General features: G+C 40.1%; 1 protein-coding gene across 15 annotated transcripts in view; it reads right to left on the bottom strand.

Moving 5' to 3' along the window:
- Positions 1–14,460, bottom strand: part of PCCA (propionyl-CoA carboxylase subunit alpha) — a 420,612-nt gene that overhangs the window by 208,327 nt on the left and 197,825 nt on the right. For all 15 annotated transcript variants that reach the window (XR_012159457.1, XM_073348756.1, XM_073348763.1 and 12 more), the window contains 2 exons: positions 4,213–4,356; positions 2,614–2,688 (listed from right to left, as the gene is read on the bottom strand). Coding sequence is in view for 14 of the 15 variants with exons in the window: in XM_073348756.1 (XP_073204857.1) it covers positions 2,614–2,688; positions 4,213–4,356 (219 nt within the window). In the remaining variant the exon portion in view is untranslated. The remainder of the gene's footprint in view (positions 1–2,613; positions 2,689–4,212; positions 4,357–14,460) is intronic.

The following is a 14,460-nucleotide window of genomic DNA, read 5'->3' as shown; positions in this document are numbered from 1 at the left end:
TTGGCCAAAAGAAGCTCAGTGAGTTAGTAGGACTTCCAGCATGAAGTCCTACTAACTTATGCACCCAGAGTTCCACCCATACACAGTTCATTGCAATACTGGGGTCTAAGAGACAGACGGACCTACTCCACCCTCCCTAGGCTTCAAAGTCCAAGCTCCAGCCCCAACTTCAACGTGCTGTCTTCACAGCTATTTTGAGAGCTCTAGCATAAGCCCCATTAGCCCAACTCTGCTGACCTGAGCTGGGAGGCTCACTCCCACACACTATGTCAACATCAGCACCATTAAAGAATGGATTGTTGATCACATTTGCAAAGAATGGCTTTGGAGCTATTCAAATCTTAATGGCAACTGCAGCGCAGGCAGTTTGTTATAACGTGCAAAAGTAGTAAGTTTCTATTGTCACACTCTTGAGGATACTTATTTCTTTGTAGTTACCTCATTTTAAGCTTTTTTAAAAAACTGAATACTCACTAGCCCTAAAAAAAAAAAAAAAAAAATCACACTCTGAACTAGCAGCTGGTACATTTTAAAATTATTATAATCTCAAACCCAGTATAGAATTCTTAGGAAATTCGTTTCCCCAATGCCCCGTCTTCCTAACTTTCCTAGTCCCCATTCTACTTCCCGTATCCACCCACCCATCCACATATCCCTACCTCCTTTAATTTGAAAAGCAACCAAACTAATTTAAAATCACATTTGTAAGATGCCACTTCTGAGACCTTCTATGCCAAATTTTAGCTCAGAGCAAATTTTTACAAACCATTTATTACCTTTTGAAAACAGAAATTTATAAAAGAAATGGTGAAGCACCAATAGCTTCAATATAATATTCAAATTCTTCAGTCAAATCAATTTTATTCTTAATTATGTGACATCCTCAGAAGACAAATTAATCTCCAGTATTGCATATTTTCTGCTACTAAAGAAGAACAGACCAAAAATACGGTTTGCTAAATAAAAATAGAACAGCTATTTTTAATAAGATAAGAGTAAACAGAAAGAAAACAGCCCAGCTACTCTGTATGAGATCCTCAAACCATTTCTCTGAAGCCTCCAGCATAATTAAAATTTCTTTCTTCAGTACCATGGTGGGCCACGTGAAGCTATCAGCCATCTCCCACCCTTCATTTTCAATTCACCTCTCCCCCTAAGCACAACTCCCAGCCCGCCCTATCTACCTGACAAGTGACAGCCCAATCTGATTAAATGCTTGCAAGGGAGGGGACTTGTGGGCCTCCATGACAGGCCAAAAGTGATCACCATGGAGATACATAATTACAGCTGTCAACGCGTCTACTGTCCTGCTGGCATCAATTTGATTGCTCCCAGCAATAATGATAGACAAAGCTTGGTGTGCACTCTCTTGCACCCAATCACTTTATCTGTTCCGTGGTCCATTTAGCTGACATGCAACATTCACACAAGCAAACAACAGCAGTAAGCAGAACATTTAAGGCATTTTAATTGTTTTTTCTTTCTATGGATGGCTCACAAGCGCAAATGTTATTACATAAAACTCCTGCTGCAACATTAATTGAAGAAAGATTTGGTGGGACAAAGACTGTAGGGGGTATAGTTTGTCCATTATCACTTGTACTTTCAACAGGTCTCACGTCTGGAAAATTGCAAATTGCAAAAACTTGCAAGGGCAAAATGTTTGACATCCTGTTAGCTATTACAACATGGTAAAACTGTCTAACAACCACTAGAGTAATCATTATAAATTCTTATTAAATACACTCTTTGTTTCATTAAAAAAATGTTTAGATACATCCCACGATACTTGTTTTCTTATCTTCTATTTAACGTCACATAATGCCTGTTAAATCTTTACAATTTTTTCTTCTGCTTTCAGGCTTTGAACACAGCATGAAGCCTTAAAGCCCAGAAAGGGTCAGGTCCCTTTAGAAAGCATATGGGCAAAAACAATTTAAGAAGTGAAATAAATCATATATCCAATAACATCTCCAAATTTAGGATTCCTCCTGTAATCTTTCACTATTTTCCATGCAAGTAATCACACTGAATAATCAGATTCACAGATGGTATAGTCTTGTCCTTCCACCAGCTGACATGGTGGATTTATTACTTATTACTTTGATTATACAAAAAGGAGATGTCTTGTTCTTTTATTGCAGCAAAAAACGGTTTGTTAAGCAGCCACTCTGCATAGTTAGACTATGTACTGAAATGTTTAATAATCACTTTTCTTCAATTGTAACGAATGGCATTTGCTTTTTAAAGGCTGCGAATTTGAGTAGCAGTCCAGCTTCAATTTGGAGTGTTCAGTCCTTTGCAGTTAAAGAGTTAATTCAACATCTGATTATGCTATTTGCTCTACAGCATATTTATATTTGAGGCTTGTTTGAAAGGATTCAACTGACACATAAAATACAAAACAGAACAACTTCATAGCTTTATAGTCACATTTGGTTAGCACTGTATTTTTTTAATCTTATCTTAAATTAGCACAAACAACAGTATTAACGCCCCACAACCACCTTTAATAAATGATAGAAACTAAGGGCCTGATTGTCAGAGGGACTAAGCACCTATGAAGATCTGAGGTTCTCAGCACCTATGAAAATCAGAGCCTAGATCACTTACATTGGACACATGTAGTGGTTCTTGGTACTGAGACAATCTACCAATAGATGGCAGACCAAAAGATTTGTAGGGATCCTGAAAGGAAGGTAAAACATGAGAAAGCATTAATTTAGAGACATTACATACAGGAAACAAGGTTAAGTAGTTGCAAAAATAAACAGCTTCTACCACTTCTATTTTGATTAACATTCTGTTTCCAGAATTACTCATTGTGGAGACATTTTCCCTTTCTCCACTGAAGAATTGGAACATTTATTAAAACCTCATCTTTCTGAAATGCAATTATTAAAGCAGAAAAGAGTATTTCTTCCTAGTGAAGTCTTTATAGTATCAACTCCTCAGCCATCTTCAAGCTTTGATATTTGGGGGTGTGGGGGAGTGATGACATAAAAAGTTTTTCAAAGGCAAAATGGGTAGTTAGGAGCTCAACTCCCTTTGACTTTCTATGTGAATTGGGTCCTCTGTGCCTTTAAAAATCTCCCACATAATACTACTTACAAACTTATCAGTACAGCAAATTCTGTGGTGAACAGAACAACACACACATGGTGAAACAGGATTCTGTTGTTCAAACTCCTTTAATACTCATAGACGGTTGAGCAAAAATTCTGAATACCAACTACGTTAGTAAAGCCATACTAATACTCAATGCACACTTTGCATCATTCAAATCGCAAATACATCTATTCTTCATCCAAATAGTCATATACATCCTGTAACGAGCAGAACAAGCAACAAACTGCTGTTGTGTCATGAAAAAGAAAGAAAGAAGAACGAGAGAAATTAAGATGTCTTGGGCAATAAAAGCAGCAATAGTCAAATGGGAAAACACATACCAAGATGCAGATTTTTTTTTTTGTAAAGACACTATTGCCTAAAGCATTAACATTCTTAAAACAAAATGAAGGCAGCTGAATATCATTCATTCAATGGACAAGTCTAAATTTCCAAATGTTAAAAACAATGCTAACATGTTAACTTACAATACCAGTCTTACTCATACTTAAAAAGAGAATATTTTTAATTCAGATTTTTTTTTTTTTTTTGCTATTACTATGAGGAGTCATAATGTAACTGTGCACTTATGGTTTTGAAATTCACTTTCCAAGTTGGTCATATAAAGCAAATGCAGTTACAGAGGAACAAACATCCTTCCTGAACTATTAGCAAATGCCTCAGTACCATTAAAAGTTTGGCAGCTTACAAAATTTTACTCAAATATTTAAGCCAAAAGGTTTAAGAAAAACGTGGAGGTGAGCAAACCTGAAGTACTAGTTAATAGTTCAGAAGAAAATGGAATACAGCCGAATCATCATACTAAATTAGGCTGAAAATATGCCGTAAACTTCCTTTGAAATGATTATTGGCTACTTGCAGGAGATATATTTTTAGAAGAACCTATGTGGCAATAATTTTGGTTTCAGGCTATTCTTTTGAATTACAACACAAAAATCCACATAAAACTTTCTTTAATCAGTTGTGTTACATACAGTAAACTACAAATCTCAAATTATAAACCTTGACTTCACCTTGGTGCCTATCTACACCTGGGTATTACTGCTCCACATACAGCCTCCCACCCCTTACCACTTATTTTACCTCAGCATAAACTCGACATTCAACTGCCCAGCCGTTGATGGGAATATCAGCTTGTTTGTGCCTGAGAGGGTAACCCTTAGCAACACGGATCATTTCTTGGACTAGGTCCAGGCCAGTAATGCATTCTGTGATGGGATGTTCAACCTGCAAGGTCAAGAACTGACAGTCAGTAGGTAACAAAAACAACAAAAAAAACCCATCATAAACAAATACAGATAAACAAAGATATCACCAGCCAAAAATGGGACAAGGGTTAATTTCCAACTCTGGACTTTCTTCACCAAACCAAACTAGAGAGACAAGCAAAAATAAAACAAAAAATCACAACAGTAACCATCTTCTTTTGTAAAAATCTAAACAAAACAAATAAGCAATTTGTAAATACAATAACTAATCACAAGGAGTAAAAGCAAAACTAGAAAAAAAATATGAAAGTATGTTTTATTTTTTATTTTTTTTACAACAATGGTATTTGGTGCAGATGTGTTAGTTTCTTGTTTGTTTGGAAGTATAAAGAAGGAGGACTCATTTTTAACCGCGCAATGTAATGTATTTTAACTGAAATCCTCAAAGTAGCTCATAATCAACCCATTCTGCTACACTTAACATGGCATGTACAGGAGCAGCTTACGATTTTCCATAGAGCTAGTCTACCCTAAATCTCACCCATTCGCCTGCTTTCACTAACCTGTCCTGACAAGCAACCAGATTAGCGTAATCTTACATCAGCGCAGTGTAGCAGAAATGAGCAGATGGATCCTTCAGTTTTTTTCCCTCCAGACTTATCTGTGTAGTGCTTAGCAGGCACAATAGCTGGGCTGGACCAGCCGAGTCACTCTGCTCTCTCAGCAAATTGCTGCTAACGGCTTTGGATGATGCTGTCATGGGAATACCCATCGTTCACACTAAAGCAGAGTCGGACTGGGTGCATGTGCAAATTTACATACACACGTGGTTTTTTATGTGGTTGTAAACTGAAAATGTTTATTAATTTACAGCAATCTCAAACGATTTTGGAGAAGTTGTGAAATGAAAGCACCCAAAGAAGATGGGTTATGGTCCTACTATGTAGACACAATCAGAGACACATACTATATTAGCATGTGATACACACAATGAGAGCATTACAACTTCCCAAGTAAAAAATATGACAGAACTGCCATTTTTATTATAAAATGTTTTTGTTCTAAGGGTCAAATATCTTAAGAAAATGCACTTCACAATGATTTCTCTATCATGAGATGTCATATTATATACATTTTATGACACAGGAAAAGGTCAATGAACAAACCAGTTGTCTTCCTTACTTCAAGTACACTAATTGAAGGAAAACAGTTAGTCATTATAATAATCTTGTGCTTTATCAGAGCAAGAAGATGCACTGGTCTTTCAAAAAAAAAATGGCTTTGTAAAAATAAACAGATGGCACCCATAATTAGCCCTGTGTGTGTTGTGAGTGTTTTTATAGTTTCAACAACATTTTAAGACATTTTGACATAATTTTAATGACAAATCATCACTGAAATAAGCACCTATTCTTTGAAGCATAAACATGGTATTGAAAATGGAGATCTGATTATGCAGTTTAAGAACATACCTTTGGGATTCAATCTTGATTTTACCTAGCACATGATACTCTCCAGTATGTCACACTTAATAACCCTATTTGAAGTATCTGGGAAACAATTCAGCAGCCACCTTGCAGTGTTACACTTTGCAGCACTTAATTTTTTATTAAAATGAAGTTTTAATAGAAAGTTACTTTATATATCAATTATTTGGTCAAGAGAACTTGTTCTCACAGTTAGGATTTTAATTAAAAAATTACCTTTAACTTTAGAACACTTTCAGAATTTTAATACTGGGGGAAAAAATGTAACATTTCTCTAAAGAAGACATTTTTATTATTTAGCCTCATCATTTTTCTTGGATTACACTTGGCATTCCAGGCACAATAGCGTCATTGTGGTTGTCAGCTTAATTGTTGATGATCAAAATAGGATGGAATGTTTCTGGAAAGAGAAATATTTTTGTTGTTTGTTTCTTAAGACTCACAAACATTTATTTAATCTGCTCTACAATAAGGCTCTTTGACTTAGTCAATATTATCTTGTTGCTTCAAAATACTCCCTTTGTATTTGAAGAAAATGGTATTAAAAATATGGCTAGCAAGCTTTTTTATATACATATTCCATTGAAACTAATCTAGACACTATTCTATTAATAATTTCTAGTCAGATATTTTGTAAACACACTCGCATGGTTAAATCTCCAAAATATAATCGATAAAATGAGGTGGAAACTGAGTTGTATATTTTAAGTTGAATTTTTTAATTAAATATCTCAGTGACATGAAGCAGTCAGCTAAGAAACCTTAGTCTTTGCAATTTGTTTTTTGAATATGTTCAGCAATATGCAGAGTATGAAGCCTATAGTCCAAAAGACTAAAACTGTTCTATCCTGTTCAAACTATGGCCCTGATCCTGCAATATACTCCACAAGGATGCAAGGATACACACACACACACACACACACACACACACACAGAGAGAGCTCATGTACAGGATCTGAACCTAAGGGTCTAATCTCTTAGATCTTACTGAGGGGCAAAGGCTGCAGAACTGACCCCCCTAAAGGAAACTAATATATCTTTCTTCCTCATATAATGGAAGGATTGTGATTATTTCACAAAATATTTTTTTTTGTACATGGTGATCTTGGATTTATTTCCTCTTCCCTCCCCTGTTTTTCTTTAAATAGATTTCCCCATTTAAAGTCATCTTCCTTTTTTGGCAGGTTATTCTATTTTACTTCTACTCTTTTCAGAGATCTACTCTTGTTTTTCGTGCTTAGAATAGATTTATAATCTTTTTATATTAATTTTCTTTTCCTCCTCCAACCTACATTTCCATACTAGCTATGCATGTGTCTATGAGCAAGTCTACTCTACAAAATTAAGTCAACTTACAGCCACCACAGTAATTAAATTGCTTTTGCATGTCCACACTACACTCCTTGTGTCGGTGGTGCGCGTACTAACCAGGGCGTTTGCACTGATTTAACTGTCAGTGTGAGGGCACTGTGGGACAGCTTCTAAAAGGCAGCAATAGTGATGTAAGCAACACGAGGTCTATACTGACACTGCATCGCCTAACTACATCCATGTAAGCGGTAAGCCTCTCTCAGAGGTGGAGTTACTAAGTCAGTGTAGTAGGCAAGTTACATCAGTGGAAGCTACCTTATGTCGACCTAACTTCGTAGGGTAGACGAAGCCTATACTTCTGTCATAAATATAAAGGGAAGGGTAAACAGCTTTAATTTGTCTCCCTATGATGTTAGCTCTCCATTGCACCCACATAGTAACTGGCGTTTCCAGATTGGTGTTTCCCACAATACCCAACATTGACTACTCTGGTCACAATTGTGAAATCCTCTGCCCATTGTCAAAGAGACCAGAACCCCGACCCCTGCCTTTTAAAACCCTGTGAATTTTTTAAATGGCTTTTTCAGAGTGTCCATCTTGGTGAGCACAGCTAGCAGCTCTCCACTGTAGCGTGCAACTACCCAGCTGACCATGCCAGCTATGCACTCCAGACACACTCTGGCCTGGAGTACACAGGAGATATTGGATCTCCTGGACCTGGGGACAGAAGAGACTGTACAGGCACAGCAATGGAACAGCCATAGAAATGTGGACGTCTACAAGCTTGCATGGGGAATGCAGAAGGAGTACCATAGGGATCAGCAGCAGTGCTGCATGGAAACAAAGGAACCACGGCAGGCATATCACAAGACGAGGGAGGCCAACAGTCAATCCAGTGACGAGTTGCAGACCTGCCACACGTAATGGAGATCCCACCAACACGCTACCAACGATCCCAAGTCACAGGTCCCTGACAAGAGCAGTGAGGATGAGGTGGAGGTGGTGGTGGAGGATGTGGGACATGTGACAGGTCAGGGTCCAGCTATGCTGCAAGCCAGAAGCTGTTTTGAAAGTCCACCACAGTCCAGTCAGAAGCATGATATCAGCTAAAAATCACCACCGCCAGTATCCAGTGCCATTGCCCTATACTCAGTTCCCTGCAACCTAGGAATTCCATCCTCATTTCCCTTACCCCTGGCAAGGCCATACTCAACATGGCTGGAGCTGTGAGTAGCACCCTGCATAAGTACTCCGAAGCAAGAGAGTGTCAATGAGGGAGCCAGGGGAGGGAGTTCTGAATCTTAACTTTCGCTTTCCATTGCGACTATACTGACAGTGGTAACTCTGTGTTTTATCTGTAGCTGCTACCGTTGTGGCCTTGAGGGGTTTGCCGTCCACACCAATGAAATGCCTGACCCATATCAGAAGGAGGGGGGGAAAAAGGATTCTGGATGACATTTTCACCAAGATCCTGCAAGCCAATGTTGCATCAGACGGTGACCATAAGGCCTGGAGGATGAATATTGCAGACAGTAGCAAGGCCCAGGAGATGGAGAGGGAGATGCATCAGGACATAATGGGTCTTTTCGAGCAGCAAACACAAATGCTGCAGACACATGTAGACCTACAAGCTCAACAATCCAGGCTCACCTCCCTTTGCGGTCCACGGAGAACTTCAGTATAGCCCCACCCTATAATCCACCCCGCAAGATTCCACATTGCATCGGGGGTCGCATCCCTACCCCTGCCACACCACCACTGGGGACATTCAGAACAACCACAGCTTCACATACACTGACCTGTGAGAACCAAGGTTGATGTATGCGTAGCTAAAATGGAAATGAATGTTTCTTCTGTTCCATAAATTTATTAAAGTTTTAATATATTTTAAGTTGCACAGAGTATTTTTAAGAGTTTTCATTACTCAATAAAATAGTATTGTTTGGAAAATAATTAATCTTTATTAGTTGCTAACATATGCTGCAGAGAGCCTGACAGTAGTGAAAACACCCACTTACTTGTTACTGTATTCTGTGACACACCTCATAGGATTAGTGACACACACAGTATAATAAGCATAAATCTACAGCAAGACCACAAGATGCATTGTCAGTGATATATGCAGAGATATGCACCAAGCACCACACAATTCCCAACAGGACCCCAAAGAGCAGAATCAGGGAGAGCACAGGACACCACAACGCATTACTCTGGCTCACTGTTAGAGTGTTCTTTCAAAGCCTTCCTGAGCCATAGAGCTCTACATTGAGCTCTTCTGATAGCCCTTGTGTCTTGCTGTTCAAACTCAGCAGACAGCTGCTACAGCCTGGCAGCAACTTTTTCCTGTTAGCATCACAGATATTATGCAGGATGCAGTGGGCAGCTATAACCACAGGGATATTTTTCTCACTGAGATCCAATCTTGTGAGCAAACAATGCCAGCAACTGTTCAGACTATCAAAATCACATTCAACTGTCATTCTGCACGTGCTGAGCCTAAAGCCGAATCTTTCCTTGATGCTATCGAGGTGGTCAGTGTACAGCCCCATGAGCTAGAGGAATAAGGGGTAGGGTGGGTCCCCCAGCATCACTATAGCATTTCAACATCACCAATGATAATTCGCTCGTCGGGAAAAAAAATCCCTGCTTACAGCTTTCTGAACAGTCCTATGTCCTTAAAGATACAAGTGTCATGCAACTTCCTTGACCAGCCAACATTGATGTCAGTGAAGCATCCCCGGTGATCCATCAGCACTTGCATAACCATAGAAGAGTCGCCCTTTCTGTGGATGTGCTCTGTGGCAAAATGGACCGGTGCCAAAATAGGGATGTGTGTGCCATCTATCACTCCACCATAGTTTGGGAACATCATTGCTGCAAATCCATCCACCACGCCCTGCACATTGCAGAGAGTCACAAACCTGGGCCTTGCATACTTGCATAACAATGGCCCCCACAGTGGATTTTCCAATTCCAAAATTATGAATGATGTCCCACTAACTGGTAGCAATTAGGCATTGCAAGTTTCTAGAGTGCAATCGACACTCAATTCTCCACCGTTAGTGCAGCTCACATTCTTGCATACAGATCCAAGAACATGGCCTTGTCCACACAAAAGATCTGCATACACCATTCATCATCCCAAGCCTGCATTACAATTGATCCCCCCTGTTAGTGATGAGAAAAGGAGTACTTGTGGCACCTTAGAGACTAACCAATTTATTTGAGCATGAGCTTTCGTGAGCTACAGCTCACTTCATCGGATGCATACCGTGGAAACTGCAGCAGACTTTATATACACACAGAGAATATGAAACAATACCTCCTCCCACCCCACTGTCCTGCTGGTAATAGCTTATCTAAAGTGATCATCAGGTTGGGCCATTTGCAGCACAAATCCAGGTTTTCTCACCCTCCACCCCCCACACACACAAATTCACTCTCCTGCTGGTGATAGCCCATCCAAAGTGACAACTCTCTACACAATGTGCATGATAATCAAGGTGGGCCATTTCCTGCACAAATCCAGGTTCTCTCACCCCCCTCCCAAAAACCACACACATAAAAAGTGGCTCTCTACGGTTCGCAGTTGGTCTAGGAACACCACCAACAATCTTGAATTGGTTATAGTTATGTCCCACAGCAATCTGCCCTCCAGGAAATAATCATGTTCCCTGTAGCTCTTCCTTTAGCTCTGCAAATACTGGAGGATCGTATGTCCTGTGCTTGCAACATTCATGACAATAGTGCAGAGCTCTTCAGACGCCATGCTTCCATCAGAGCAAGTCCTACATGGGTTTGTGGTCTTTTCAAAACAGGCGCAAAAAATTATGGGATAAAGATGGCATTATGCAGTGGAGAGAGTTGCATAATAGGAACTTGACACTGCAGTCACAGTCACTCCTGCGCCACTCATTTCTACCCCACAATGCACTGCCAAAATTTCCCAAAAGACAGTGTGCTGGACAGTGGCGAGTAACACACTGGGATACCAGCCCATGGTGCACCGAAACCGGCACTCCTGGCGAGTACACACAGCACCGACACAGGGAACAGAGTACAGACGCACCCAAGCAATTACACTAACTGCGACAGCTTTATGCCAATGTAACTTGCAAAAATTTGTAAAGCAGAGATGCCCTTAGGCTGCCAAATCAAAACTTTATTTAAAAAAAATAAACTGGTTTAAATATGCTCATGAAAGGATATGTACCACATTCAGCAGGGATCAGCTGTTCTAGTCCAAGGCAGCACTCAGATCTTATACCAAGCTGATCCAAGATATCGCCAGTGAAACTTCAGCCCATAAGACAAAAAGTACCAATGTGAATTAACCCACTATCACATAAATATTATTTACCACATCACTACTGTCTTTAGCATGAATATAAAATTAGATACATTCCCAGCAACCTACAAACCATAGTTTTAACAAGGCAACTGACCTCATTATCAGTAGGTCAAGAAAATAGATTTGTCAAGAATGAACACTCAACATATTTAACGACCCAAGATATCATATTTACTGTCAATACCGTTACTTACAGCAAGTCTTTCCAAAAGCAATTTACAATACAAAGCAATTTACAATAAGTTCCCATTTCAATGCACAGAGGAACAAAATATACCTGCTTAAGAAATTTCACTTACTCCCCCACATATAGCTGGTATCCTGAGGATCCATGCCCAACACTTCCATTTTTAAGTCCCTTTCCCCAAAAGCCCTCTTTGTTGTGGCCACCAAACTTCGGTAAAAGAGAATAGAAGACATCCCCTTCGAAGCTAGTCACTGCTATTCTTCTGATCCACCACAGCAATCAGCTAACCGTCCGCGATGGGGTGTTCACTCCACACTCACCCAAAAAGGGTTAATGTGGCTAAGAAGGGGATAAGTAACCTGATTAATTATCCCTCAGGTGTAGCCTGACTTGATAAACAAGCCCTGACAGGATGGAGACCAGCTAGGCAGGAGGGGGAGGGCCTGGTATAAAGTTGGGAAAGTCGGCAGCAGAAAGGGGCTGCAGTGTGGAGATATGCAGTCACTCTCTGGGCTCAGAGAGGGAAAGGAGGAAACTCAAGTGGGAGAAGAAGCCCTGGGATCCTAGCCCTGAAGGCAGAGTTTACCCAGAAGCGTGGTGGAGCAGAAGCCTGATAGAGGTGGAGTAGGAAAAGGCCCAGGGAAACGGCAGCAAGGTCTTAAACAGTGCAGACCTTGGCCACTGCTTTAAGGGTCTCTGACCTAGAATCTGGAATAGCAATAGGGTTCCCCAACTGGCCACTGGGGAAGAGCCAATCCAGTGACTTAATACCCCAGAAGGGGGAAACCATATAGTGACCTGGCTGGAGGGCCAAGCCACAAAGAGCGAACATCCCAACCCACAAAGAAGGAGCATCCCAAGTCAGGAAGAGAAAGCTCTGCAAGTCCTGGAGCATGAAAGGGACACAGCATGAACAAGAGACTGAGTGAAGCATCAGACCAGGTCGATCTATTCCCCAGATGCAGCTACAAGGAGGTACCCCAGTGCCGAGGAGAGAACCCCGAGACACCATCCCTCAGAAATAAGAAGTGTATTTGCTTACTTAGCCACTCATAACTCCTTTGGGAGGTGGATAAGAATACTAGGAGGTTAAAGTAACTTAGTCAAAGTCTCAGTCCAGTAAGTGTCAGAGCATGGATTAGAATGAAGACACTTGTGCTCCGGCTTCCAAACCGTACCTAATCACAGTCAACTAATTGCCCAGTTAAACAGAGCTATAGACTGCAGCCACTGAAACAATCATATAACTTTTGTCTATAAATCCAGCCAAGAGCTGGACTGGTAAAGGCTGTTCCCCTGATCACAGATGAATAACTTCAAGGAGTAAATGGTCTAGCTGTTCTGAGGTGTTCATACCCATCAGTAAACACACATGATTTTCGACTACACCACACTTATGCCCGTATATTCAAATGACATCATGTTACTTACAAATTAGCGGGAGTATCTGAATAGAGCACAGTGGCGCAGAGAATCTGAATTTCAATGGGATTAAAAGTAATATGTCATCCTTTCTGCGGAAAGTCTTTCCTTGGTTATAGCAATGGCATATACCTCTTTACATGCAAATCAATAACCCAAAGCTTTCAAATTATGGCATAGTATACAAAAGCATATGATTTACTTGGGATCTTATGGGCTCTCCCTAGTCAACAAAATAAATTTTCATTACCCAAAACCAACTAACATTTTACAAAATACATTCTGGATAAACAGTTCCAAGGTCAGATGCTTTTTATTTCAGTAACCCTATGTCCTTTATATTGAAGAGCTGGAAAGCAGGAGAGCTACAGCAGTGTACTTATATTTAGGTACCTCAAGAGTTCTTGACCGCTAATACTGCTTTTAAAAACTCACACTCAGTCTCACATACACCAATCTCAACATTTGCAAGACCACATTCATAGAAAATGTATCCCAGAATGCTTTCCTGAATGGGGACAAAGGGAAGTATGTAATGTATATAGACATAGGACCAGATCCTCTGATGGTTTAAATCACTAGGGCTGCACTGACTTCAGTGGAACTACATCAGTTTACACCAGCTGATGATCTGGCCCACATAAATTACTGAAAATAATTATGTGAAGTCATGACATACGACCTGAGCTGTGACCAGCACAGGCACACCCAGCTGGACCCACACGCAGAATTAAAAAAGAAAAGGAAGAAGGAGAGAGGGCTCCTGGCAAGGTGTTTTCTGTAAGGACCTCTTTCCTTTGGAATGCACTTCCTCAGCTGTGGTTCACAAAAGCCCACATCTGTTGGCCTTCAGGAAATTTGGCCAAGCACATCCCTTCAGGGATGAGTGGGGGTCTGAAAAAGAAAATATTATAAGTGGGGAATTTGGTTTATTATTTGTCCTGCCTAGTTACTTATTATTATACAGTATGGGTTGCTACTTCTTTTCAATCTATTGTATTTTTTAAGTATTTGTCAGAGGCAGATCCTCAGCTAATTGAAGCTGACTTCAGTGGAGCTATGACAGTTTACACCAGCTGAGGATCTGCTTCTAAAGCGTACAAAGGGGTGTCTCTTGTTGTTTTATATCAAAATTAGTAAAGACCTCTTGTAGCAAATACTTTAACAAAACTTTCCAGTACCTGCTGACTCTTCTAAAAGATCTCTTTGCATATGCAATTATAATAAGATACTTAGTCCTCTTCTCATGATAACCATAAAACTTTCCACATTTTGATGTTCTGGAAGATCTACCACATACATTTGAAATTTAAGAATTCTGTTTTGTCAACTTTACTTTGCAAGGATTTTCCCCCCATTACTGTG

Source organism: Lepidochelys kempii, chromosome 1 (genome assembly GCF_965140265.1).
Source record: "Lepidochelys kempii isolate rLepKem1 chromosome 1, rLepKem1.hap2, whole genome shotgun sequence".
Classification (NCBI taxonomy): Eukaryota; Metazoa; Chordata; order Testudines; family Cheloniidae; genus Lepidochelys; species Lepidochelys kempii.
The sequence above is the reverse complement of the archived record's forward strand: the minus strand, read 5'-3'. Positions and strand labels throughout refer to the sequence as shown.